Here is a 27,309-nt window from a genome sequence, read left to right as displayed (position 1 = left end):
TTCAGGCGTCTCAACAGGGCAAAGAGGTACTACCAACTTAAGGAATCAAAGGCCCGATCCATGTCAGCCAATAAGAGCGCCGCCGGAACTCCCAATCTTTGCACGGCCGCAGTAGCTACATGCGCCCGTCGAATGTTATGGCGCGTCGCCCTGCTTGGCATGAATCCGGCCTGATCCGGATGGATCAAGGACGTAATATGGGGCAGCAAGCGATTCACCAAGGCTTTCGCCAAGATCTTAGCCTCCACATTAAGGAGGGATATTGGGCGGTATGATGCAGGGAGTTCGGGGAGCCTACCAGACTTGTGGAACACCACTATTTCTGCGTGTCGCCAATCCCGCGGGAGCGTCCCCCGCTCGCGAGCCTCCTCAAGGGCCCCCTTTGTTTTATTCTTGAGGCAAAACTATATTGTACACAGAGATGCTTCCCAACAGGAGAACTTTCGAGAAAAAATCTTCACAAATGTTTTTGGCTTGATTTATTTAGATTACAGTGAAAATGATCTTGCCAGGTGGTGAAATGATTTTACAGCGTGGAAAAAACTTTGATGTCGTAAAGATGAACAGCGAAATTTAGCGCCGTTTATAAAGGGCAGGAGTTGAAAACTTTGCTGCTGGAAAAAAGTGCACACCTGCAACAAAATAAAACTATAATTTTTTTTTAGTGAATCCTCATGTTATTTCAAAGCAACAAAATGCCACTTATGCCCCTCAAGCGCAGTTTACATTCAGTGTGAATACTGTACTTCAGTAGCTACACTGTGTGTCCGTTTCATCGTGCATTTGAGAATGTCGTTGGGCACTGGCCTTGCATAACATTTGCTTTTGTAAGAAAGATGTGGTTTTACGTTATTGAGACAGAAATAGTAAACAAACCGAAAGGTCTGGCATTTTACTACTGAAAAGATTTGTATTGGGATTATAGAACACTATTTTGTCCCTACATCCCTTAAGATTGTATTGGAAGTGGATACTTATGTTTTTTAGGTCTCGCCTGGCGATAGCAGCGCATGCGTTACTCTCGCCATGCGAGGGCCTTTTGCGATCAATTCAGCCAAAGCTGCATGCACGCGCGTACCGATGGACAAAAATGGCTGCTCTCACCATTCACAATGTAAAACATGCACGCGTACGGACAAAAAAATGCACGCGCATGTGGACAGTCCGACGCCATCTATGTTTACTTTAATTAGCGTAGGGATGTGCACACACGCGCGCATTTTTTTGTCCGTACACGTGCATGGCGGCGTGCTTTCGCTCCCTCCACTCCTTAGATTTCGTTGCTGTCTCTATCACTTTCTGTCTCTGCACGTTCTCTGACCTCGTCGCCCACTCTCGTCCTCACACTCCGTGTTTGGGCTTTGTCTTTTTCCCTCCTTACGTCATTGCTTAAGCCTGTGACTACCAGACAGCGCCCTCCACTGGTGGTTCCTGCACAGCACACACGCCTTGCTGTCAGACCACAGCTCTACGTGCACAGAGTGCGTTTACCTTGTGCCGTGCGTGAGGCGGGATCGGTCCCTTTCTGTGCGGACGGGGTCGTGAGATGTCCGCACAGGACCGGCCGATGGGGGGCGGCAGTACATTGTTTCTGCAGCCAAGTGACTGCCACAAAAAGGCAAGGGAGCGCGTAGGGGAGAACGTATAGAGAGAAGTGCCAGAAAAGACAACCAGTGAAGGTGGGGTCGTGATAGGGGCCGCACGTGTAGTTGTTGAGAAAACTTACTTTTGGGGAGATTTTAAGAAACCATGAAGGGGGAAACAAGCTTTTCCGAGAGTGGAGGTCCAGGAGGATTATATGGGACTACACGATAGCACCGATAAGCCCCCTCCCCCAAGAAAGGGCACAACCTTTAAACCATCCCTGGTGGTTCTGGGAGGGCGCTAAACATTACTCAATAATTGAGGTTAAGATCTCCCTGTCGGCTCCTACTTATTAAATTAGTGTAATTTCTGCATGCATCAAAATTAGGTGTTTAGATGGGGGGTCCTCTGGGAGCAACCAGAGAGGTTGGGAATGGTTAGAACTTGCCTCGGGCAGCCTGTACCAAGTCCACCAGACATGCACGTTGTAATATCCCAAATAAAGGGTGTGAGAGCCGGAGACACAACTCTGCGGGTACACTGTAAGAGGATGCAAATCTTCCCCGGATAAAAAACTACAGGGTCCGATTCGGAAACATTCCTGTTTAAAATTAGTTTTTTCTTTCGGTAATAAAAATGAGAATTATTATACAACAATAAGGACAAAATGTCATTACAATTTATAGTCCGTATACATAGAATCCACGCCAATACCACATCAGAGCTAAGAAACAAAAAATGGCTTAATTAAAAAAAAAAAAAACAGAATTGTCATGTATTCCTCTTTACTAACAGAGATAACACATTGTAGTGAATCACATATGCATTATGTATGTGCTCGCTAACCGAGTCTCTGATTTTTTCACTCTTTCACTCACTATTTCACTTAATTTTTATGCACTACAGGTTGGGCACTTCCCTCATTCTCTCACTCACTGTTTTTCCAATCACTCACCAACATTACATTTGTTGTATCGCTTGCCATTTTCTTGATCTGCAGCCTGGGCCCCGCACTCACAGTCTCCTATATACAAACTACAAGGACGCGCGTGTGAAAAAGAATGAAAATGAATAACATACTGCAAAAAAAATGCGTACTTTCCGCGTTGCTCGCAGTAGGAATCAAGTAAAATAAAAAATAATAAAAGAGGAAACGTCGGAACAATAAAACAAAATGTGTCTCTAATGCATGCGTGCCATAAATGAGAAAGAGACACATAAGGGGGCTGGGGCCGCCCCCTCCGCCCTGCTATATGCGGCCCTCTCTGTGACTGAAACATATTGAGAGGGAGAGAAAAGGGAGGCATTAGGAGCCGCTCTCTACCCCGCCGACGGTTTAACGATTTCAAATTGTGCCCCAGCTCGGCTGAAAAGCTGACAACTCCCCATCAGGGTGGCAGATAACAGCGAAAATGATCAGAAATCAATACTCTCACCGGGTGTCCTGGCTTGATAAGGGCACGCGAGACAATGTTGCCTATTAAAGTCGACAGCTTGAGATATTACACTATTAGTTATGCTATTTTTAATAATCTATAATATTTGGGCTATAATTAATTAATTATACGGGTCAGATAGTATCTGAGGCAGGGATGAGGGCTGAAGGGTTTATTAAGGCTGGTAATAAGAAATCTAATCTGAGGGCGGAGGCCGTGAAGGGACAAATATACAAGCAATCACCGTCAGGGCAGGGGGGGGCTGTGATTGTGAAGTGGGATAGACCTGCCCCTCTTTTCAAGTCGCCGCCACTTTGTTGTAGTAAACACACCCCCCCTTCCATTGGTCAATTCATTGTTTTTGAATCTCGAACTGATAACGGTGTACTGGCTCTATGTCATTCGGGTGACTCAGTCAGTCCTGGCGTTTCAGTCACAATCACTCCTTCTTTCCGAACTGCTGCTCGGGGGACACCATTTTTCTCGTGGCACTGGGTCACTTTTTGCACCCTCGCTCCATTTCATGTATGCCACTGTTTCCAGTCCTAATTTGAAAGTGGGGAATAATGTGAACAAGCATTGGCATAACCAATAGATCTCGCCTTTGGGACCTTATAAGTGTTTAGCCATGCAACAGTTGATGTTGTTGCACCAAGGATATTTTGCTTGATAACTAAACACTTATAAGGTCCCAAAGGCGAGACCTATTGGCTATGCCAATGCTTGTTTTTCTAAGGTATGACGTAAATGAGGGTATAGTTTCAGTCCCCCTTGTACCTGCCTAAATGTATAGGTTGCACTCTGCCTTCCCACGTGCACCATCGCAGATCTCATATCCCGCTACTGCAGGCCTTCTTTCTTGCCATACTTTATGAATTAAGGTTTATTGTCTTTATAATGTGCTGCACGGCTAAACACTTATGCGGTCCCAAAGGCGAGACCTATTGGCTATGCCAATGCTTGTTCAATGTGCCTGTGGCATCACTTAGATTGTTTATCTTCATGCCCTATGCCGACGCCTACCGTCCAAAATAGACTGGTGCTGCATTAATCTGCGGAGGCCTCTGGGTGAGCCCAGAAGAAGAAGGAGTGACAGGCAGAAGATATTTAGGAGGGGGGCGCAGTGCATACGGCCTCTGCATCCCCGGTGTAAAGTAGCAGCCCCTCATTCTGTCGGAGTAGGTGCTGCAGGTGCAGAGTGCATCTTGTAACCTCTTCTGGTGCCATTCGGTGGCCTAGCGGAACCCTTGCTTGCCTCCAAGTGGCGAGAACCGCCATTGTTGAGGACTGGATCCCCGCGGCCTGGATCCCCCTGACTGAAGCTGTCAGCAGAGCTCTGGGCCAGTCCGTGCGTGTCTGTAGGCCCCCAACACTCCAGAATCCCTCTGCAGTCCCTAGAAAGGTGAGAGACGCTACAGATGTAGCAAGGTTTGCAAGCAGTGGCACCTACATGTAAGGGCAGTGACCTGTCTGTGTTATATGTGCAGGAAAGGAAGAATAGGGTACTCAAATTAATATAAGTTGGCTCACGCACTCCGTGTTTGTATGTAATCTATCTTTAAACTATCTAACTGTTTTAATATTGTGATAGACTGTTTCGTGCACCAAGATTGCGCTTTCTGATCGGAAGCGTGTGACAAAACGTAGGAGATGCGCTCCCCCCAAGTGGTAGCCTCCCTTGAGTGCACTGCTCAGTGGCAGCTGGTGACATTTGAAAGTGGTGAGGCGTAAAACCAGTGGTGGAGCACACCGCGTGAGCATTTAAAAACACTTCTAGTGCAGAGCCAGCTGCAGTCGGCAACCCGTACAGCCAGGACACATAAACACACGGTTTTCTTCTCAACTGTCTGCTGAAAGACTATTGTGCGAGACGTGTCCATGTTACTAAGACAATACTATTGTCTTAGTAACATGGACACGTCTTGCTTCACTGACTTGAACTGTAGATCGCAGCAGATGCCAGGAGCCCGTACAACTCGCTGAGCTATTTTCCTGGTGTGGCTCCTTTGCTACGGGAAGGGAGTCAGTTCAGCAGACACACTCAACGCAAAATCAAGGGAAAGAGGTAGACCAAACACGAAACACTGCAGATTTAACATGTGGAGCAATTATACATTCAGCTCCACTCCTGGGTTTTAGATGATCATGAAGCTTGCATCTAAAGCCCAGGCCAGGCCCCATGGCACCGTGTCTCTGTCACGGGGATGATGATTACTAGCTACCCATGCATGCACAAAAGAATACGGCTTTGGGTGGACCCCAAAAACACCCAACATCCTTTCTGACCCTGCTAGTGAGCAACACGCCATCTTGTAACCCACTGGTTACTACGACACTTGAGATTCATTCAGGACTTCTACACCACACAGACACTGTGGTAGGCTCCTGTAAAGAATCCACTCTCGCTAAAACTCCATGGAGGGGCCGCAAGTTCAGAGCGGTGTTACGATGTGGAATGAAACCAGACTGATCCGGATGAACCAGGTCTCCGATAACTTTAATCAGGCGGTTAGCCAACACCTTGGCGAGAATCTTTGGTTCAGCGTTCAGAAGCGATATAGGTCTATACGACGCACAGCGATCGCGTGGCTTTCCCTCTTTATGAATCACCACAGTAGCGGCAAGGCGTTGGTCACGGGGAAGGGAGCCGACATCACGGGACGCAATAAACATCTCCCGGAGATAAGACGCCATCTTATCAGGCCGAAGCTTATAAAGTTCAATCGGAAGGCCATTAGGACCAAGAGCCTTACCGGAGCGAACAGAGCGAATCGCCAAAGCTATCTCATCACTTGTCAATGCGGCATCCATCAAACCCCTATCCTCGTCAGAGAGACATGGCAACGCGATATCTCGCAGCAGTAGTTGAGAGTCCTCTTCAGGTCTATCAGAGACCCGAGAGTACACCTCACGAAGGTGCTCCGCAAAACAATTCACAATCTCCGCAGGTTCCGTCACACTCACACCATCGGCACGCACAATCACCGGAACCACTCGGTTAGCAGTCTCCCTTCTGTCCAGCCACGCAATCAACTTTCCGGCCTTGTCGCCAACATCATATAGGCGTCCCTGTTGTTCGCGGCTCATGTGTTTAGCAGCATCAGTAACCAGCGCCCTATAGTCCGACTGCTTAAGGCAGAGGGTATGGAGCTTGTTACGCGTGACATCCCGTCCCAGATCCTCCTCAAACTCTGCTATGTCAGCCTCAAGGCGCACCACCTCCTCATCTTTATGTTTCTTGGCTAAAGAAATCAAAGAGAGGGCCTGCCCACGTATGACCGTCTTGAAGGCTTCCCATAAGGTTACAGCCGAAGTGACCGACCCCTGGTTTTCTGTAAAATAATGGTCCAGTGACTTAACCAAAAGAGCACGAGTTTTGGGGTTTCGCAAATACCAGGGGTTAATCGGCGTCACCCTCCCCGCCGCCCCCAAGGCAACCTCCAGGTGTAAGAACAGTGGGGAGTGATCTGAAATGCCTCGGGCAAGGTGTGTAACTTCCCTAATCATCTGAGCTTGGGCAGCCGGCATCAGCACATAATCCAGTCTAGATAAAGAGCTGTGGGCACCAGAGTGAAACGTATATTGGGTTAGTCCCGGGTGCAGCAACCTCCAGCAGTCCATGAGCCCCATCGTGCTGAGAAAGCCACCCAACCAAGAATGCGCCCCGGGGAGGTCCCTGGGTGGATACCGGTCCTCTCTCCCCGACACCACAGAATTGAAATCTCCACCCACAAGCAGGAGGCCCTCCGGGAGTCCAAGTAACAACCGCCCCAAATCGGCAAAGGTGGTAGTTTGCAGCCCAGGGGGGACATAGACAGAGACCAGCAATAAGACCTTCCCCTCCCACCGGCCCACCAACGCAACATAGCGTCCCTGCTCATCGTGTATGATGTCATCAACTTCTAGTGGGAGAGAAGTTCGAACCAGAATCCCCACTCCCCTAGAGCCAGAAGTGAAACCAGAGTGAGCGACCACACGGTAGCCCCTCCTATTCATGGCTTGGCAGGACTGTCCTATTAAATGCGTTTCCTGCAGTAACACTACATCGGGCGAAAGACGCTTCAAGTACTGCAGCACCACCCCCCGCTTCAATCGATCCCCTAACCCGTTGACGTTCCACGTCAACACACGTAATCCCCTACCCCCCATCCCCGATGCAAAGATTCCCCCAGCTACAGCGAGAACACGGAACAGAAAACCAATTGCCTTGTATTAAACTGAAACAACCCCCATCCCACAACTCTACCCCCACCCACCCAACTCCCGTCACACACCCCCCCCACCCTGCACCCCTGCACTAGACCAATCTGCCCCCCCAACTTGCAGTGTGCCTGTCGCCCCAACATCAAACCTACTCTACGAAAAGAAAACCCCCTAGGAGGAAGAGTCTCACCAGTTACCCCGCAGCCCCCAAATTTATGAAGGAGAGAGAACACAATACAATAACATCAAACCAAAGTCTGAGGTGAACACGATCCCGTCCAGGAATCAGCACTTGAGCGCTCACAGTCGTCCTTCCGGTCCGCTACCCTCGTCCGCGGTCTGCTCCTCATTATTACGGCGACGTTGCAGAGTGTCCAGCCAGTCCCCAGCCGCCTCAGGCCGATCGAAAAAATAGGTCCGTTCTGCTAATTCCACACGCAACTTGGCCGGGAAGAGCATAGAATACTTTAGGCCCATGTCCCTCAATCGCCGCTTAACAGGCAAAAAGCTCATTCTTTGCTTTTGGACCGACTGTGCGAAGTCTGGATAAAAACTAATATCCACATTCTCGTACTTCGTCGGGCCATTCACACGGGAGGTCTGCAGAATTGCGTCCCGGTCCCTAAAGTTAAAGATCCTGGTAATGATAGGCCGCGATGGAGCCCCCGGCTTCGGTTTACCTCCCGGAACTCTGTGGGCCCGTTCAAGCATAAAATATTTACTCAGTCCTTTCGGTGCAAGTTTATTCAAAATCAGGTCTTCCACAAATAAAGCGGTCGATTCCTCCTCCGATTGCTCCGGCACACCAATGATGCGCACGTTGTTCCGTCAGGCCCTACTTTCAAAATCCTCCAGTCTCTTAACAAAGAGATCGTTTGAGGTACGCAGGTTGTGGACCTCGGTTTGGAGGCCAGACACATCGGTAGTCAGGCTTGAAGTCATGAGATCCAGCGATTTAACCTTCTCATTAGTTTTCGACAAGTCCGCTCTAATCAGGTTGACATCGATCAACACAGTGTCCAGTTTGTGGGCCAAGGAATCAAATTGTTGGCCGACAGCAGCTTTCATGGAATCAATGGCACCCATGACGTCCTGTAATGTCAATTCCGTCGAGGAAGACAAGCTTTCCTTGGTCCCGTCTGGGGGTCCACTCGATAGACCGGGGGATCCCTTCTGTTGTGCGTAGCGATCCATGTTGTTAGTTTGAACATAGCCGCCTCTCCGGGTAGCTCTAGACTTTTGCATGTCGTTGTCTGACCGGCCTGTCATTACTCAGCGGGACCGCAAAATCCAGCGCAGGCTGTGAGGCGCTGGGATCTCCTTGGGGAGGCCGCACCAGGCAGTGGTTGGCAGTCCCCTCAGGCCAGCGATCGCCGTCCAGTCCAGTTATAGTCCCTCTGCGCACATCCGCTACCGGACTCGCGGAGGAGAATCGAGACCGAAAGTGAAACTAAAGTAGCGAGCCAACTCAAAGATCCAGGCCCGTTGTTGTTCAACTGCAACTCGGGAACAATGCCAACTTGAGTTCGGGGCGGCGTCACGGTGTTGGCCTCAATCTTGAAAGCCACATAGGCACAATTCCCGAAGTCCGATCGAAATTCCGAGAACGGGAGCCACCTCAGCATCAGTTCGCCCGTGTTGCCCCTTCAAGATAACAGGATAGTGGTCAGGATAGACGTGGGAGGCTGCGAGGGTCTCGGGAGCTCTGTGCCTACGCGTCCATCTTGGTTGCGCGCTAGGCTCCTCCCCCCTGCATGTGTACTATTGATGTCAAAGCTCTGTACACGTCAATTTCCCATGACTTATACATGGAAGCCGTTGAATATTTTTTAATCAATTCAAGCATGAATGAGGATCTGAACGTGTTCTTATTGGAACTTTTACACTTTACACTGTATCATAGTTATTTATGTTGGGACCGGGAGTTCTTTTCACAACTCACGAGAACTTCCAGGGGCAATTGCGCTGCTCTGAGCTACGTGAACCTCTTCATGCATAAATTCAAATTGGATCAAATCCTATCTAATAACCTATGGAAAGGCAAACTTACCACCTTTTTAAGATACATCGATGACTTCTTCATTTTGTAGAACAGTACCAGAAACTAACTAACCTCAGCCATTGAAACATTGAACAACATCAACGACCGTATCAGGTTTACCTATGAGATTAGAAATGAACACATCAGCTTCTTGGATGTATCTGTATCTATTGCAAATCGGAGATTGTAGACCAACATTCAAAGGAAACTGATTGAAACAACTTATTACATTTTAACAGCTTTCACCAAAATTAACTAAAGGCACATCTCCTATACTCACAACTATTAAGGGTCAAAATAATTATTTCTAACCCAGTGAAATTGGAAGTTGAAGTATTAAACAGAGCGATAACCAGAGCATCTAACATAACTTGTAACCAGCTAATAAGTTCCCAGAAAGTGTCAATCAAATCCAACAGAATAGTTCTGGTATCAAACTTTTCTACAAAAATTGCAGCACTTTCATAAACATTGGCCACTGTTACAAACTGAGCCCGATTTCAAAGGAATATTCAATGAACTTCCTATGTTTGCTTATGAACGCAGTAAGAACATTAAGGAGCTTTTAAAAGAGGATCAACTGACTTCTAAGGACAAGGTGACCTACAGAGGTACTGTTCCCTGTTTGAAATGCAACAACTTTAATAGCGTAATTAAAGGGAAATTCATCAACCACACACTGAAAGGTACAAAGTTCAAAGTACACACTACAGTTAGCTGCTGTTCGAAAAACGTAGTATATCTGCTAAAGTGCCCACGTGGTTTGGTTTACAGGGGCAAAATAGAACGTAAGATCAAAGTCAGATTAAATGAACACAAGAGTAATATAAGAACTAAAAATACTAAATCAGTGCTAGCCACACACTTCATGGAGAAGAATCACAGCATTTGTCACCTACGCTATATGATATTAGAGATTCTGGATTTTAAAGATGGCAGAGACGACCGGAAATTTCTTTTGCAATGCTATTGACTAAGAAACTGTGTACCTTGATGCCACATCGACTGAACAATCACATCGAGTACAGCTGTTTCCCTTAAACACTCAGATGGATGATGCTTGATGTTAACGATGAATTTACGTTTTCATAATTATGAAAAATCGCAGTTTGGTTTTGTGTAACGGGTTCCTTATCACTTTGGCGTATGGCTAATGGCTTGATATTCACATTTCCAACATGGTAGGTTTGTAACACACGCATGTCCTTCTTTGCTGTTTGCGCATGCTTTAAACTTTTCAAAATTAACACGCCTACTAACCTCGCAGAGAAGCTGGACGCTGTTTGGTGAACACACGTCTATTCATGAGTTGAATCAAGTTATAGTTGAAGGTAGGACACACATATCGACAACTTTGCATGGTTGTAGTAATGGATTCACATGACGATAATTGAGGGCACACGTCAATGTATAAATGTGCTGTATCACTCGGGTGCATGATGATTAAGAGAACGAAACTCACTCGAGCACACCACTACGTTTAACAACAGAGCATGCCACTGCTTTTAAGAACCAACACATTTAAAATCAGGTGAAACAGATGTGGTTTAGATTCAGTGATACCTTAGCTTTTTTTTTTTTAAAGAATTTGTTTATTTTTAATTTCACATTTATTGACATAAACATTGTTATATCGAATAACCATTATAAAGGGGAGAAGAGTTGGCCTAACGGCTAGGGTGGCCAACCTCGAATCTGGGGAACTGGGTTCGAGTCTCGGCAATGACACTGAACATCCTGTGATTCTGGGCAAATCATTTAATCTCCCCATGCCTAACAAAAAGGAATGTGTCCTCATGTAATGCAACTGGTGCTAGGTAAAGCGCTCTGATAACCGATTCGGGTCGGAAACTTTTTTTTAATTTAATTTTTTTAAATATTTGTATTTATTGAATTTTCTTAACAGGTCACAGCAGTTAATTTCGTTGTAGCAACTCAAATACATATGAAGGATAAGGTCCATACAGCATATGACATTTATAGGTTATAGGTTTTCCTGTCATTGACATACATTTAATAGTAATCCTCTTAAGTTACTCTTTTATTTCAGTGTTCTATGCCCCAATAGTAGTACATCAGAATAAAATACATCGCAGTGCCCATTGTTTCTTATTTCAGCTACATCTGGCTGCTTGCCTCCTGGGTAGGCCATTTACTCTATTTATTAAATATAGAGTTAGCAATCAATTTCCACAATGGGGGAAGGGAAAGGGCAGTGAGTAACTCATACACTTTCAGGTAGTCCAGCAATGGGTCCCAAATATCCCTAGGCCGTGACGAGGGTGGCAATAGCTCAGCATATGTAGTGAGCTGATCCTTACAGAATATCAGGTCGGTAAGCCACTCCTTAAATTTGGTGTGCGTCCCCGGCCCCATCTACATGCCACCCACCTTTTTGCTTATAGCATACTTAACGCTGTAAATTTCCTGTGCAGTGGAGGTAGTTCTTCTGTGTAACCCAGTAATGTGATAATGGGAGATGCTGGAACTCGAGTGCCTACCATTTCAGAAATCGCCTCCAGTACCTCCCTCCAGTATTTCTGTATCACTTGGCACTGCCATGCCAGGTGCAAAAAGCCCATGCCTTTGCACCGACATCTCTCGCAGTGGCTGTCCTTCCTTAATTTATAGCTGTGCAGGTGTGCTGGGGTATAGTAGGCTAGATGAATGAATTTGAAGTGTATGTCCGTAGGCGACTGCTCTCCGTGATGGCCCCTGTTTGTTTGCAGCAGCATTCCCATTGCTTATCTGTGAGTATGGTATCTAGTTCTGCCTCCCACCCTCGTCTTGCCTTTTGTCGTGTGTTTGGGCGCTCCATGGAAGCTGCACTGTACAATTTGGACACCACATGTGTTGCCCCAGTCATCTGGTAGAGTGTGTGTAGGGTATCACATCCTGTTGGCTCAAGCGGGAACGTGGAAGTGTTTGCTTTTATCTCGTGTCTAAGCCTGATGTAGAGAAAGATTTCTAACGGTGTGGCGTCTTCCTCTCCTAGCAGTGTTTGCCTGTCCTTGAATATACCATCCCGATATTAATCACCCATTGAGTGTAGATTACGCACTTTAAGCATGTTTCTACAGGCGGTTTCGTGAGTGACCGATGCCCAGCGTAGATATGGGAGAGGGATCAGTGGAGAGTATGGGAAGGTGCACCCTACTTTTCTGAACTGTCGCCACCATGCGAGATTCGTGGATATTACTGTCGAGTAGGTGGTGCCTCCCTCTGGGGTATCTGTACCTTAATAGGCTTCTGATGGCAGTGGCGCCATATATTCCTGTTCGATAGCTAGGTGAAGCATGAATGATGGAGGAGGAAGCCAGTGTACTGCATGGTGTGCTTGGGCGCATAGGAAATATAATTCAATATCTGGTGCTTCAAACCCTCCCCGCGAGAAAGAAAACTTCAGTGTCTGCCAGCTTATACGGGGTTGTTTTCCTCTCCATGCCAATTTGATGAGTTGTGTTTTAATTGCGCTAAATAAAGGGCGACCCGGATGATATGGTATAGTGATGAAGATGTAACTTTTTCAGGAAAATCACCATTTTCATCAGTGAGATTCTTCCTGCCAGGGATAACGGCATTGATATCCAGCAAGTTATTAGATTTGTGATGGATTCCGAGGCAACCCCATAGATCGCCCGTAACGTCTCCTCCCTGTCTCGGGCTATCTTCACACCCGGGTATTTTATTTCCGATGCACACCATGCTAACTGGAAGTCCAGGGAAAATTCAGGGGTGGATGAGTTTAAAGGGAAAATCTGAGACTCATTTCAATTAATATGTATACCAGAGATGTCTTCAAACTTGATAAACTCTTGCAAAACAGGATTCAAGCTTATATTCGGCTCCAACTTGAAATAAACTTTATAGCCATTCCACCCTTTCTCATTGCAGTGTCTATTTGTACTTTCCCATTTTCTAAAGGCCTTCAATATTACAGTACATGTGCTATGTGCAGTCAGTAGAGGAATTTCCTTCATATTAGGTTCAAGACCTTTCGTAGGCGAGGCACTCCCCTCCGCATCAGAGCCTGAATTCCCTGTATCCTGCTCAGTTGCTATTGTTGTTTCAAAGTCCTTACTCTATGGCCTCTCTCCATAATGCCAATTCTTCTTCTGCATGCTCATCTGCCCCACACCTGCGTAGCCCATTCTTTCACATCTTTACTCCACCTTAGCAAATTAGGTGCCCATAGTACCCATCCAGGTTCATGGCTACTCGCCGTTTTGCTAGTAATAGCACCCGTTGTGCGAATCACCATTGCATTTTTCCTCCCTAACGTTTCTTAAACATCCCCAATAAACAAGCTGTGGGTTCTGGCTTTATTGTCATTCCCCCAAACACTGTAGAGTCTCAACTAGCTTCCCCCAATAAGTGTGTACTGCGGGACAATCCCAGGCCAGGTGTAGAAATGTTGCTGGAGCCATGTGGCATCGCGGCATGGGTTCGGTTTCGTAGGGTCTATGTGGTGTAATTGCACCGAGGTGATATATGTGCGGTGTAGAAAATTGAAATGGACTACTTTTAAATCGCGCGTTACATGAGCCCTGCAGGCTCCGTAAATGGCACCCCGATTCCTCCTCCCAGGCCAGTCTCGCCCTTGGTCTTGGTCTGGGCATTTCCGTAATCAGTGCGTTGTATAAGTGGGATATCAAATGTCTTCCCCCCACAAACTCCAGTAGCGTTCTGAACAAGGCTGAGGACTCTGAGGCAACCGGGCACGTAGACCAGATGTCCCATACTATATTAGTGATGCTGGCGTAGAGAAGGAATTGGCCCTGTCCCACCCCAAAACTGTCTTGCGCTGCTTCAAAGGAAATCAGCGGGTCGTTGGGGAAATGATCCGCCAGCGTCAGGTATCCCCGTCTTTCCAGCCTGTTACATCCACCTTTGACGACAGGTGCAGAAACGCCGGGAGGTCCCAAAATATGAAATCATTAGCAAAGGGCACGCCTTAGTACCACCTTCACCGCCCTTTCCCTTAGTGTGGCTGTATGATTGATCAGATAGGGCCCTCTCCCCCCTCCATGTAATAATTAAGGCAGTGTTTTTCCCCTTGCGTCGTCAGTCAGGAGTTCTTTCTCCCAGTTGTTCTCCCCAGTCAGCCAGTGTGCTGCATGTTGGAGCTGAGATGCTAAGTAATAGAGTTCCAAGTTAGGAAGCACCAACCCTCCCTCTTCCTGTGGCAGCTGTAGTACCTCTATACTCACTTTGTTTCTGCCGTCCGCCTATACCAGTTTTATTAGTAAGGAATGGAGTTTTTTAAATTCTGACCGTAGGAGTGTATCCAGTAAATGCTGAAAGGCATAAAGGCATCGAGGCAGAAACACCATTTTGGCTACCGTCACCCGGCCCTTAAGGGACAAAGGGAGGGCATTCCAGAAGTTGACCGAGTAGGCTAATCCCTCTGTCACTCGGTCTATATTGCATTGCTTCCGTTTCTGAGTGGTATGCGTGACCATGATGCCCAGATATCTGAACTGGTCCGTTTCCCAACATAAAGGCATCTGGGGGAGCACTAGAGCACGAGTGGAAAGATTAAGGACTTGGTCATGTTTATGCGCAGACCGGAGATATCTCCGAAAATATTAAAGTGTTCCAACAAGAGTGGCAGCGACACAGCCAGCGCTGTCAGGTAAAACAACGTGTTGTCAACATATAGTGATATCAAATGCTCTTTTCCACCAATTCATATCCTGTAGCAGCCCGGTTCTTTTCTAACTCTGATGGCCAGCGGTTCCAGTGCCAGCGCGAAAAGGAGGGGCAACAATGGGCACCCTTGTCTGGTACCCATTTGAACCCCAAAGGGTGTCCAGATTAATCTCCCCAGCCTAATCCTGCCGGTAGATTGTGTATAGAGTAGATTAACCCATGTCCGGAATCTGGGTCCAAACCCCATTCTCGTTAGAAATGTTTGGAGATGACACCAGTTTACTGTGTCAAATGCCTTGGCTATGTCTATGGATATCAGGGCAATATCTTGATCACAGTCCTCCACTTCATGCATGACATGCATGAGCCTCCTGATATTCATTGTGGTATTTCTACAGGGTATGAATCCGCATTGGTCCGCGTTAACCATTCTGCCTATCTCCGGACCTAGCCTTTGAGCCAATATCCTGCACAAAATGTTCATGTCTAGATTTATCATTGTGATTGGGCGGTAGGAGGCCGGGTCCGAGGGTTTCCCACCTGGCTTCGGAATCATTACTATAACACCCTCTCTGAATGTGGGAGGAAGACTCCTTCTCGCCAGGGCCTCTGCATAAACCTCTTGAAGGCGAGATGCCACCACCACCGAGAATGTCCGATAAAATTCTGCAGTGAATCCATCGCTACCCGGTGCTTTCCCAGATGGGAGCTAATTGATAGTTATCTGTACTTCTTCTACTAGCATGGGTTCGTCCAGAGTTTGCCTCCCCTCCTCCCCCACTTGCAGGATCAAGAGGTCTTTAAAATACTCTTCTAGTTGTTCCGGGGTGGGATCCTACGGGGATGCATATACCCTTTCATGCAATGACCCCTAAGGACAGTCTTAAGCGCTTCCCTTTCCGCAGCGCGACTTACCGCTGTGTTCCAGTTTAATTTCAGGTAGTCCCCCAGAGCTTTAGCAATATCGTCTTTCCCCTCCGGGACCTTCAACACTTCCGAGGGGAACTTCCATGAGTAGAGGCTCCTGCTCCCCTTCCCCCCACTTAAATTCGCTTACCAACGGTGCATGATCAGAAAAATATCTTGGCAGATGAGTAACCCCTTGCACTGCCAGCACTGTCTGCCTAGGGGCCAGTACTCTGTTTAGCCTGCTATAAGTTCCATGTGTGGCCGAGTAGCATGTACACTCCTGTCTCCCGGGTTGTGTGTCGCCCAAGATATCTCCTAGCCCCATTTGCGACATCACTTCTGACAAGGTCTCTGTCATCCTTGTCTTTGTGTTCTGACAGGGCGGGTGGCGGTCCAGTCTCCCATCTGTCAGGAAATTAAAATCCCCCACCCAAAAGGTGCCTATTCCCACTGTAGGGGACTGTACGTCTCTCAGTGCGGTGTAAACGTTTGCGTCATCTATATTCGGGCCATAGGAGTTCAGTATTAGTAATTTCGCCCATCCAGTGTGCCCTGGATCAGTATGTACCTTCCCTCTACGCCAGCTTCCATAAATTTCAGTGCAAATGGGACCCCCCGTGCCACCCAGATCGAGACCCCTCTAGTGAAGGATGAGTAAGTGGCGTGGTATGACTGACCCCTCCATTTCTTCACTAGTTTTGCTGCTTCGGCGTCTGTCAAATGCGTCTCCTGGAGACAAGCTATACTGATTTTGTGCCTTTTGGAGAAGTGACAAGACCCTGTATCTCTTCCTGGCTGTGCCGAGCCCCGAACATTCCAAGTGGTCAGTTTGTATTTGTTAAAGACCTCCATTATGTGTTGTAGTATGTTTTTTTTATAAACCCTGCACGTCCTCGGGCAGAACAATGGCTATTCCCCTTCAGAAACAACTCATCAACCATGGCAACATAACCGATAAACTTACGATTCGCTCCTCCCCTCCCTCCCATGGACAGCTGTAGGAACATCTGCCTACGGTAGTGTGAGATGTTACCAAGGGTAGGGGGTTAATGAGCTGCGGCACACCAGTGTAAGGTAGGTTTCTTTTATTATATAGCTGTGCTGAACAGTCTTTACTCCAGAACAGCCGAGGGGGTTGGAGTCTTCCCACTTTGTCAGTCCCGCGTTGGTCCCTTCCTCTCGTGGTAGTTCCCGTCCGAGGCTCCGAAGGGAGGGAAAAGAAACAACAAACACGGGAACACACGGGTGAGATGTTTGTTCTGCTGCACAGGGTTTGAAAGGGGTACGGCAGTGAGGGGTCACCGGGGGCTACCACCGCATCTTTCTGCTCAAAAAAACGTAAGGATGTGCTGCAGTAGAAAGACTACGTGTGAGGGGAAAAAGTCAGGAAGGGAAAAAAAAGGAATCCACACTCACACAGCCCCGTGACCTCCCCCAACCTATACTACTTAGTCCCTCCCCGTGCAAAAGACAAACGCAAGACTCGATCCCGTACCTTTCCCAGCCACGCTCCTCCTGAAACGTGGCGGGGCGAGTTGCGGGGTCATTGGCCTCCTGGCACCTCTGCCTGCTCGGTTCCACTCTCTCCTGCTCCTCCTCCTTCACTCGATCTCCTTCCTTTCTCTCCGTCTCCTCTCTCCGACTCGAACTCCCTTTCTCTGACTCCGACTCCGACTCCTCCACCGGCTTTCGTGCCGTCGTGTTCTTCCGGGGTTCCTTTACTTGCCAGCCCCCTCATTGATTGGTCCGCTGCTGCTGATGCCGGATCAGCAGGCCCCGCCTCCGGGAAGCTCCAGTTCGAGTTAAAGGGACCGTATGTGCCCTGTGGCCGGGGTGGAAACGAACAATCGTTAATGTCTCCACCCCGTCCTTCCTCCGTGATGACCCCGTGACAGGTAGTCCACCCACTGTTGTGTGAAGACTTGCACAACTGCCCTGCTGGAACAACCTGGACCGGCATCAACAAAGTAAAGAAACAAATTAATTCCTTCTTGAACTGTGCTCTCTCCATACCCCCAGGTCCCCCGCAGATCCCCGCTGCTTGTTTACTCTTTTTCTTCTGGATCTTCGTCTGATCAACCTCCCCCCGGCCCTCATTACACATGCAAACCTCCCCGTGTCCTTCCCTTCAGTGGCCTTTCGGTGTGGACATAAATGCAGTATGCATACCTACTGGTCGTGCAAAGTCTCAATTTTCCAATTACCCCCTTCCCTGATTTACCCGGTCTGTCTCTACATCTTGAAGACTCTCTTCTTCACCACCACCCTCATTCATAATTGTGTCAGGAATTATTTCAGCTGTAGGGCTTGGTGCCCCCAACGCCGGTTCTCCGCCGGGCTCCGCCGCTGTATTCGTCCCCAGGGATCCTGGTCTGGATATTTGCACTGTTCCATCCTATGCAATATGAACTCTTTCCAGTCTTTCAGGGGATTGGTTCCCAGGTCCCAGGGCTGACGGACGTCTTTGCGGAAGGTCGTCGAGAGTGTCCGCCACATGCTCCATGGTCCGTTGGGGCCCCAACCTGGGTGCCCCCAGGGTCTCTGACCTCAAGACACTCCCACACCTCTTCCGGTTTTTCATAAGAGTGGGCTTTGTCCTTGTACAGTACCTTTAGTTTATCTGGGTACAGTAGCATGTACCTTAGCCCCATGTCCTGGAGTTTTTTGCTTGACTGCCAGAAAGGACTTGCGTTGGTCCTGGACCTGCTTAGTGTACTCCGGGTAGATGCTGATACTGCAGTTCTGAAACTGTGGCGTTTCCTGTTCCCTTGCCGCTCTCAGGATACAGCCCCTGTCCCTATAATCTGAAAGAGACACATTAGTGATAGATTCCTTACCTTAGAATAATCCCCAGGCGTCAGACTGGATCCGGAAAGTTTTGCTAGCAGTACCCCTGCGCGTCAGTAGGTGGCGTCATGCAACTCCGTCCATCGCTGGTGTCGTAAGCGCCGAGATGACGTCACGGAAACTACTTAGGCGCCACCCATGTGCGCTGACGTCAGTTCTTTCTTTTTCCACGCCAGCAAGCGCAGATCCGAATAGAGCACGTACCTAAGTCACTTTTTGACAACTCTTTTGAGACTTTTGTCTCCCCCTTTTTTTCCTCCTGGTGCACGTAGAGATGCCTAGATTTAAGTCTTGTGGAGCCTGCCGTCGTATTATATCGGTGACGGACCCCCACGATGTTTGCCTCTACTGCCTGGAGACCGACCACGACTCCCGGTCCTGCCGGGACTGGCGGGCCATGGCCCGAAGGCCTTGAGAGTGTGGCGCCAGAAACTGCTGGAGGTACGGCACTCGTCCCAGCGCCGTTCCAGGGACCGTTCCCGGGACCGCTCGCGGGGCCGCAGTCGTTGCTCCTCGGGCTCCAAGTCTTCGCCCTCGGATTCTGGTAAGCGACGACATAAAAAGAAGTCAAAGAGGCGTGTTCGCTCTCCGATGTCCCCTTTGGAGTCTGGGAGTCCCGCAGCCTACCCGCCATACCCGGGTCCGTCGGCGACTCCCGAGCAGGTGCAAGAATTTCTTGCCACCATGGACCCCCTTTTTAGGCCTTGGGCTCCCGCCGGCGCGCCTTCGGGCCCCGTGGTCCCATGTCCAGATCCTGTTGGGCCGTTGGCACCGCCGGCGGATCCAGCTTCGCCGCCACCGGATCCTACGCCGTTGGCTCCGGCCCTGGCACCACGAGGTCCGGCGCTGCCGGCTCTGGCCCCAGCGCCGCCCTCGGCACCGCCTCTGGCGCCGCAGTGGGTGCCGTTTGTTCCACCCTTGCCCCGGTTCCAGGACCATTTCGTTCCTGCCTGAGATCCGCATTGGGAGTCGGCGCCGGCCCGACCCCGGCCAGCGCCGTTCACGGCGCCTTTTCCAATGCCGTATGTCCCTTCCCCAGCTCCGGTTCTACTGCTGCGGACTGTTCCTCCTGCAATGGAGGGGGAGGATGACTGGGTGGGGTCCGAGGACCCTCTTGCCCGTCAGTGTGACTCCGAGCAGGACTGGGTGGACGATCTGGAGGACCTTGATGTCTCTTCTGACCCGGGGTTTGCCTCTCCCCCGCCTACCATGGCGGAGGGTGCTTCCTACACAATGGTGCTCCGTCGGGCTGCTGAGGTCCTCAACCTCGATCTTCCTACAGTGGAACTCAAAACTAATCTCCTCACTGAGGTGCTCCAGACGGCATCTACCTCGTCGGAGCCACTGCTTCCCTTCAACGACGCCCTCACCAACGTCCTGTTGGGCACTTGGTCGCGGCCGGACATGGGTGCCCCTGTGGATAAGAATGGCGCCAGGCGTCACCCCCGTCGCCTGGTGACCTAGCGTTTCTGACCACTCATCCCACCCCTGAGAGTCTGGTCATCCAAGCCTCGACGTCGCAGAGTGCCTTTCCCACGGCCCCGCCGGATAAAGACTCTAAGAAGCTGGAACAGTTCGGTAAGCGGTTGTTCTCTTCGGCCAGCTTGGGACTGCGGTCGGTGAACACCGCCTGCTTATTGGGCCGCTATTCCCACGCGGTGTGGGATACGGTTGCTCAGGTGTTGCCTCAGTGTCCTGAGGCGGTCCATGCTGTGCTTTCCCAGGTGGTCACTGAGGGTAAGGATGCAGCTAAGTTCGCCATTCGGTGTGGTTTGGACACCGCTGACTCGTTGGGCAGGGCGATTTCTATGACTTTGACGCTGCATTGCCCCCGCCTGGTTGCGATCTACCGGGTTCTCGCCCAATGTCCAGAGCTCGCTCATGGACATGCCCTTTGATGGCACTCGTCTGTTTGGTGATAAGGCCGACAGTGCACTGGAGCGTTTTAAGGACTCGCGGGCCACGGCCAAGTCCTTGGGTCTTTCCACGAAGAGCCCGGCCCCTCCTGGTTTTCGTTCCTTTCGTGGCCAAGGCAGAGGCGCCCAGGCGTGTTCCTTCAGCAAGCCTGCGCAGAACCAGCCTCAGCGTGGCCGCGGATTCTGCAGGGGCGGCTCTGGGAATCAGCGTGGCCCTCAAAACTAATCTCCTCACTGAGGTGCTCCAGACGGTGTCTACCTCGTCGGAGCCACTGCTTCCCTTCAACGACGCCCTCACCGACGTCCTGTTGGGCACTTGGTCGCGGCCGGCCACGGGGGGCCCCTGTGGATAAGAATGTGGCCAGGCGTCACCGCCCAGCGCCTGGTGACCCCGCGTTTCTGACCACTCATCTTACCCCTGAGAGTCTGGTCATCCAAGCCTCGACATCGCAGAGTGCCTTTCCCACGGCTCCGCCGGATAAAGACTCTAAGAAGCTGAACAGTTCGGTAAGCGGTTGTTCTCTTCGGCCAGCTTGGGGCTGCCGTCGGTGAACACCGCCTGCTTATTGGGCCGCTATTCCCACGCGGTGTGGGATACGGTTGTTCAGGTGTTGCCTCAGTGTCCTGTGGCGGTCCATGCTGTGCTTTCCCAGGTGGTCGCTGAGGGTAAGGATGCAGCTAAGTTCGCCATTCGGTGTGGTTTGGACACCGCTGACTCGTTGGGCAGGGCGATTTCTACGACTTTGGCGCTGCATTGCCACGCCTGGTTGCGATCTACCGGGTTCTCGCCCGATGTCCAGAGCTCGCTCATGGACATGCCCGTTGATGGCACTCGCCTGTTTGGTGATAAGGCCGACAGTGCACTGGAGCGTTTTAAGGACTCGCGGGCCGCGGCCAAGTCCTTGGGTCTTTCCACGAAGAGCCCGGCCCCTCCTGTTTTTTTGTTCCTTTTGTGGCCAAGGCAGGGGCGCCCAGGCACGTTCCTTCAGCAAGCCTGTGCAGAACCAGCCTCAGTGCGGCTGCGGATTCCGCAGGAGCAGCTCTGGGAATCAGCATGGGAGGCAGTCCACCTCCGCCCCCGCTGCTTCTACCTACAAACCTTCCTAATGCGAGCTTTGTGGAGCACCCCACGCCGGTGGGTGCAGGATTCGCCATCACCTTCCCCACTGGCACGCTATCACATTGGACGAGTGGGTGTTGCAGATCATCCGCAAGGGTTACTCCCTTCCCTTTCAGTCCACCCCTCCAGCCATGCCACCTAGGTATCACCGCATGTCAGGGGAACACTTGGCGACACTCCAGCAGGAAGTTGCGGCCCTCTTGGCCAAGGGGACCATCGAGTGCGTTCCTGGGCCAGAAGTAGGGAGTGGTTGTTATTCCCACTACTTTCTGGTCCCCAAGAAGGACAAAGGGGGTCTGCGTCCTATCTTGGACCTCCAGGACGTCAACCGCTTCCTCCGGAAGGAGAAGTTCAAAATGCTGACTCTGGCTCAGGTCTGGGCTGCCATCGACCCTGGAGACTGGATGGAGCACACAGTTGTGACGGATGCGTCCCTCCTGGAATGGGGAGGCCACTTGGGAGAGGCGGAGATCAGAGGCCTCTGGTCTCCGGCGGAGTCCCGGCTCCATATCAACCTTCTGTAGCTTTGGGCGATCCGAATTGCACTGAAGGCATTCCTTCCCTCTGTCCGGGGAAGTATGGTGCAGGTGTTCACGGACAACACCACCGCCATGTGGTATTGCAACAAACAGGGCGGATGGGGTCTTGGACCCTATGTCAGGAGGCTCTGCGCCTCTGGACATGGCTGGAACATCAAGGCATTACCTTGGTGGTTCAACACCTGGCAGGTTCTCTGAACGCCAGGGCGGACAAACTCAGCCACCGGTGCTTGATGGATCACGACTGGCGTCTGACCTCGGACGTGGCGCAAGGTGTCTTTCAGCAGTGGGGAGAGCCTTGGTTAGATCTATTCGCCACCGAAGAGAACTAGCAATGTCTTCAGTTCTGTGCGTTGGAATTTCCAAGGCGGTACTCGCTCGGCGACGCTTTTAGTCGCGAGTAGAGTTGCGGTCTGTTGTACGCCTTTCCGCCTATACCACCTCTGCCTAGAGTGCTGAAGAAGATTCGGCTCGACCGGGCCCAAGTCATCCTTGTGACTCCGGATTGGGCCCGAAGATACTGGTATCCCGAGCTACTCAGCATGGCGACTAATCCCCCGATTCGACTGCCTCTTCGGGAGGACCTTCTGTCACAGCAGCAGGGGACGGTCCTCCACCCGAGCCTGTCCAGCCTCCACCTCCATGCGTGGAGATTGAGCGGCGACAGTTGACAACTTTTGATCTTCCTCCCGAAGTCTGTGATGTCATTCTGGCAGCCAGGCGTCCCTCCACTAAAACGGTGTACGCCTGCAGGTGGAACAAGTGTGTGGCATGGTGCACAGCGAAGGCTGAGGATCCCCTTTCTGCCCCTCTTTCTGAAGTCCTTCTGTTCCTTCTTTCTTTGGCCCAGCAGGGCTCTGCTCTGGGTACTATACTTTTTGAGGCTTCCAGATCAGCCTTCTCTCTTTAAGTCCCCGGTTGTTACCCGTTTCCTGAAAGACATTACGCACATGTTTCCTCCTGTGCCGTTCATCATGCCTCAATGGGACTTGAATCTTGTTGTGACCTATCTGATGTGCGCTCCTTTTGAGCCCCTTCATACCTGTCCTCTGCCTCTTCTTACTCTTAAGATGGCTTTCCTGGTCGCTATCACCTCTGCCAGACGAGTGAGTGAGCTCCAGGCTCTTTCTTCAAAACCTCCTTTCCTTTCTGTTCATCCGGACAAGGTGGTTTTAAGGACCCGTCCTTTCTTGACAAAGGTTGTCACACCCTTCCACATCGGGCAGACCATCACTTTGCCTGCCTTCTTTCCGCCTCCGCATCCTTCCAAAGAGGATGAGAGGCTCCACCGTCTGGACCCAAAACGTGCGCTCTCATTCTACCTGAAGCACACACAACAGTTCCGGGTGGATGACCAGCTCTTTGTTGGCTACGTGGGCGCCAAAAGAGGTTGGGCTGTGCGCAAACGGAACATCTCTCGGTGGGTCGTTCTTTGCATCAAGGCCTGTTACTCGTTGGCTAAGAAGGAGCCTCCTGTGGGGTTGCGTGCCCTTTCTACCAGAGCAACGGCAGCCACTACTGCCTTGGGACGCGGCGTTCCCTTGCAGGATATTTGTCAGGCAGCTATGTGGGCCTCGCTGCACACGTTTACCAAGCATTACTGCCTTGACAGTCAAGTCCGGAGAGATGGCTTCTTTGGCCGTTCTGTTCTCCGTGACTTTCTGATGTAATCTATTCGCAGACCCACCACTGGGGTTGGTATTGCTGGGGTATCTATTCTAAGGTAAGGAATCTATCACTAACGTGTCTCTTTCAGATGCACAAGTTACTACTTGTGTAACGATATATCTGTAAGAGACATTAGTTAGTGATAGATTCCTTACCGCCCCACCCATCCTCCCCGTTCTGCGAACTGGTTTCTAGGGTTACGGTCATCCTTTTCAGGGCCCTAGTTTTCTTGGCACCAGTGTCGGTTTCATGCATGGCTCTGCGTTCCTGGCGCGGAAAGTCGGGTACAGAACTGACGTCAGCGTGCATGGGTGGTGCCTAGGTAGTCTCCGTGATGTCATCTGGGCGCTTACAACGTCAGTGGCCCTTCCCTCTGCCTTTTCAGGAAAACCCAACACTCTGATATTGCTGAGGTGAGAGCACCCTTCTGCGTCCTCTGCCCTTCTGTTCAGCTCCACCATGGTGGTGGACATTGTGGCTACCTGTCGTTTTAGTGTGGTGACCTCTCCTTGAAGTGTCTCAATATTCAATTTTGCAGCCCGACCTTGTCTGAGACTTTACGTAAATCAGCCCTCAGAAGGTTCATGTCATTAGAGACCGTTTCTATATGACTTTCTTGTGCGGAACGGGATCCCTGTATGGCTGCCAGGAGTTCCGCCTTGGAGGGTGTCAAGGTCGCAGCTCCCTCTATTTCACCCTCTTCCGCTGAGCCCGTCTGTCTCATTAGTCTTTGTGAGGGCTGCCTGGGGGTAGTATACTGGGTGATAGTATTGGTCACCTGGGACCGAACTGCTCTGTCCTTGGCCAGGTTGGGACCCCTTCTAGCGGGCAAGTCAACCCCTCGGGTAGTATGAACCCGGTTGCTTCCTCTCTTCGGTGGTATCCCTGCGTAACCAGGCTATTTTTTGTTTGTACCCCTCCTCCGGCGTGTTTCTCTAGTGCATGCAGTAGTTTGCCGTAAATGTCCTGCTGCTGCGTATACTACGCGCTATGGTCCACCTTACCCAGGCTCACTGTCAGCCAATTGTCCAAGTTTTTCCTCCCCATCTTCTTTCCGCTGCTTCTCCTTTTAGTTTTTTTTGTTCTTGTTCTCTGTTTTAATTTATCCTTCCCTCTTCTTATTTGTATCGTGTCTCACACGTTGCCCCCTGGTTCTGCTGTTTCCCTGTTTTGGGGTGGGGGCCGCTTTCCAGCTGCCTCGTCTTCCCTTTTGCCCAAGGAGCCTCCTCTGATATGCTTTATTCACCTGCGGGGAGGCATTCTCCTCCCTGTGGGCTCCTATTAGCTATGGTGACCCAGCCGGGTGTAAAGGCACTCATCCTGCGGCTTCTCTTCCTGCAGTCTCAATTCACAGGCAGCGTAATTACTCGGCCTCACCATGTGGCCTTCTTTGTTTCCTTGCAGTCTCGATCTACTGCGGAAGTTTCACCCGGCTGCTCTCGGTGCACTGCTCCTCTCCCTTGCCGTCCCGAGTTTGCGGGCTCCGCCCGTAGGCAGCCTCAAGGTGACCATCTCTTGTTCGCGCTGGCTACCGCCGCCCCACCTCAGGCCGCCTGCTTCCCAGCTGCTGGTTTTTTAGGTCTCGCTGAGTCAGCGCGCATGCGCTGCTCAGAGAGACTTTAGTAGGTGAGTTTTCAAAGTGCTGCTGGCTGGCGACAAGCTTGAGTTCACGCGAGTGTGCACGCGCTAACCGCCAGCCTTCAGCGCCATCTGTATTTCCTCTTGCTTGCTCACTGCCTCCGCCCCCCCCCCTGCCTTTGCGCTTACAAGCGTTCGTGCCACACATCCTAGTCTCAAACGCACCTAACTTTTAGGAACACTTGAAGCCACACTTTGCTTTGCACGCTAACCTTCTCAGGCTGGTATCTTGATTTGGCTAAATCGACCTTCTGGGTGAAATGTGCAGCCATTGTTTGGTCATCCACTCTGAACATAAACCATGGTTTGTTAATGAACATAAAAACAGGGCATTCATCTTTCTGAGAAAGTGTTGAAATGCAAATTTTGCCACAGCAAAGGTCTCAAGCTCAATATGTGCTTTAAAAGCTTACATTCGACTCTGGCCTCCTTCAGACCTACCTGAGACTGTGTTTATATTTATCGGACTACTTAACATCTATTATTTATGAAGGTATTTTAGCGCCTTAGCTCCTTGCGGCTCCTATTTCAATACAAATTGGGAGAGACTGAACACTACTACATGTGCTCTTGAGGAATTATTGAAAATCAGTTTCAAATTAAATATTTATAAAATGATCAAGATCAGAAAGGCGCATTTTTAATTGGGATGGGTTGGTTTCTCTGTTGCTTGTGTTCTTGCGTGCACTGCCTAGGTTGCTCGTGCGCTTTACTCAGTTCTTTGTTCCACTGCTGTACACTCACTTCTTCCTCTCTTCCCCATTTCCACTTGTTCTCTTCCTGCCATTCCTCCTTTCTGCAACTTTGATATATCTTGCGATGTGAATTTCATCTGATCTGATTTGTTCTCTTCTTCCTCCTCACAGATACAGATGAAGACACAGTCAAGAGGTATTTTGCCAAGTTGGAGGAGAAGTTCTTCCAGACCTGTGAAAAGGAACTTGCCAAAATCAATACCTTTTATTCAGGTAAGTGCAGTCAGCACGCATGCAGGTAAAGTTACTCTGAACAATGCCTTCATTTTAGGGGATTTGTGGGTTATAGGTGACGGATGTTTAATATATTTTTATCTGTCTACACATAGTATTAATTATTTGCAGTTATAGAGGGATTGACATTAGAAGGGTTTGGGAAACAGGTATCTGCTATGGGGTGCAGACGCTGAAAGTTATTGGCATAGCCAAAAGGTCTCGCTTTTGGGACCTTATAAGTTTTTAGCCATGCAACACTTGATGTTATTGCACCAAGGATATTGTGCTGCATAACTAAATACTTATAAGGTCCCAAAAGCGAGACCTATTGGCTATGCCAATGCTTGTCTCCGTTGAGAGAGCTCCCAGGTCACTCCCTCTCCCCCCTGCTGTGGACCCGATCTACAGCAGACGCTGACCCAGGGACTCCAATGTCGGCCCGCCCTGCTCAGTCGGATCGATTCACTCACCGCACCGTCCTCTCACATCGACGCTGTCTTCGCTCAAAATGCTTCTGCCAGGTGGGTGTCTGGATTGCTGTTTACTTTTTGTGATGTCCGCTTGTGTTCTTGTGTCCCCGGGGCCGCGTGCTATTGGACCTGTGCTGCCTCCGGAGCAGGCCGCAGTCTCCGATTCTTTTGCGGTCCCACCATTTTTCGTGCTGGGTTCTGCTGGGCCCCTAGTTTCCCTGCTGGGCTGCCAGGATCACTTCTTTTATGCAGATTGTAGCAGGATTTTGGGGTCCCCGGAGACCCGTTTAGGAGAGAGCTCGGGAGCTCACGTCT

General features: G+C 50.2%; 1 protein-coding gene across 4 annotated transcripts in view; it reads left to right on the top strand.

Moving 5' to 3' along the window:
* The window catches only part of LOC146785159 (solute carrier family 53 member 1-like), an 831,379-nt gene that overhangs the window by 69,844 nt on the left and 734,226 nt on the right, over nt 1-27,309 (top strand). For all 4 annotated transcript variants that reach the window (XR_014970551.1, XM_085633963.1, XM_085633962.1 and 1 more), the window contains exon 2: nt 26,420-26,521. Coding sequence is in view for 3 of the 4 variants with exons in the window: in XM_085633963.1 (XP_085490089.1) it covers nt 26,420-26,521 (102 nt within the window). In the remaining variant the exon portion in view is untranslated. The remainder of the gene's footprint in view (nt 1-26,419; nt 26,522-27,309) is intronic.

This window comes from Triturus cristatus, chromosome 11, assembly GCF_964204655.1.
Source record: "Triturus cristatus chromosome 11, aTriCri1.1, whole genome shotgun sequence".
Classification (NCBI taxonomy): domain Eukaryota; kingdom Metazoa; phylum Chordata; class Amphibia; order Caudata; family Salamandridae; genus Triturus; species Triturus cristatus.
This window is presented reverse-complemented; position numbering and strand designations above follow the sequence as displayed.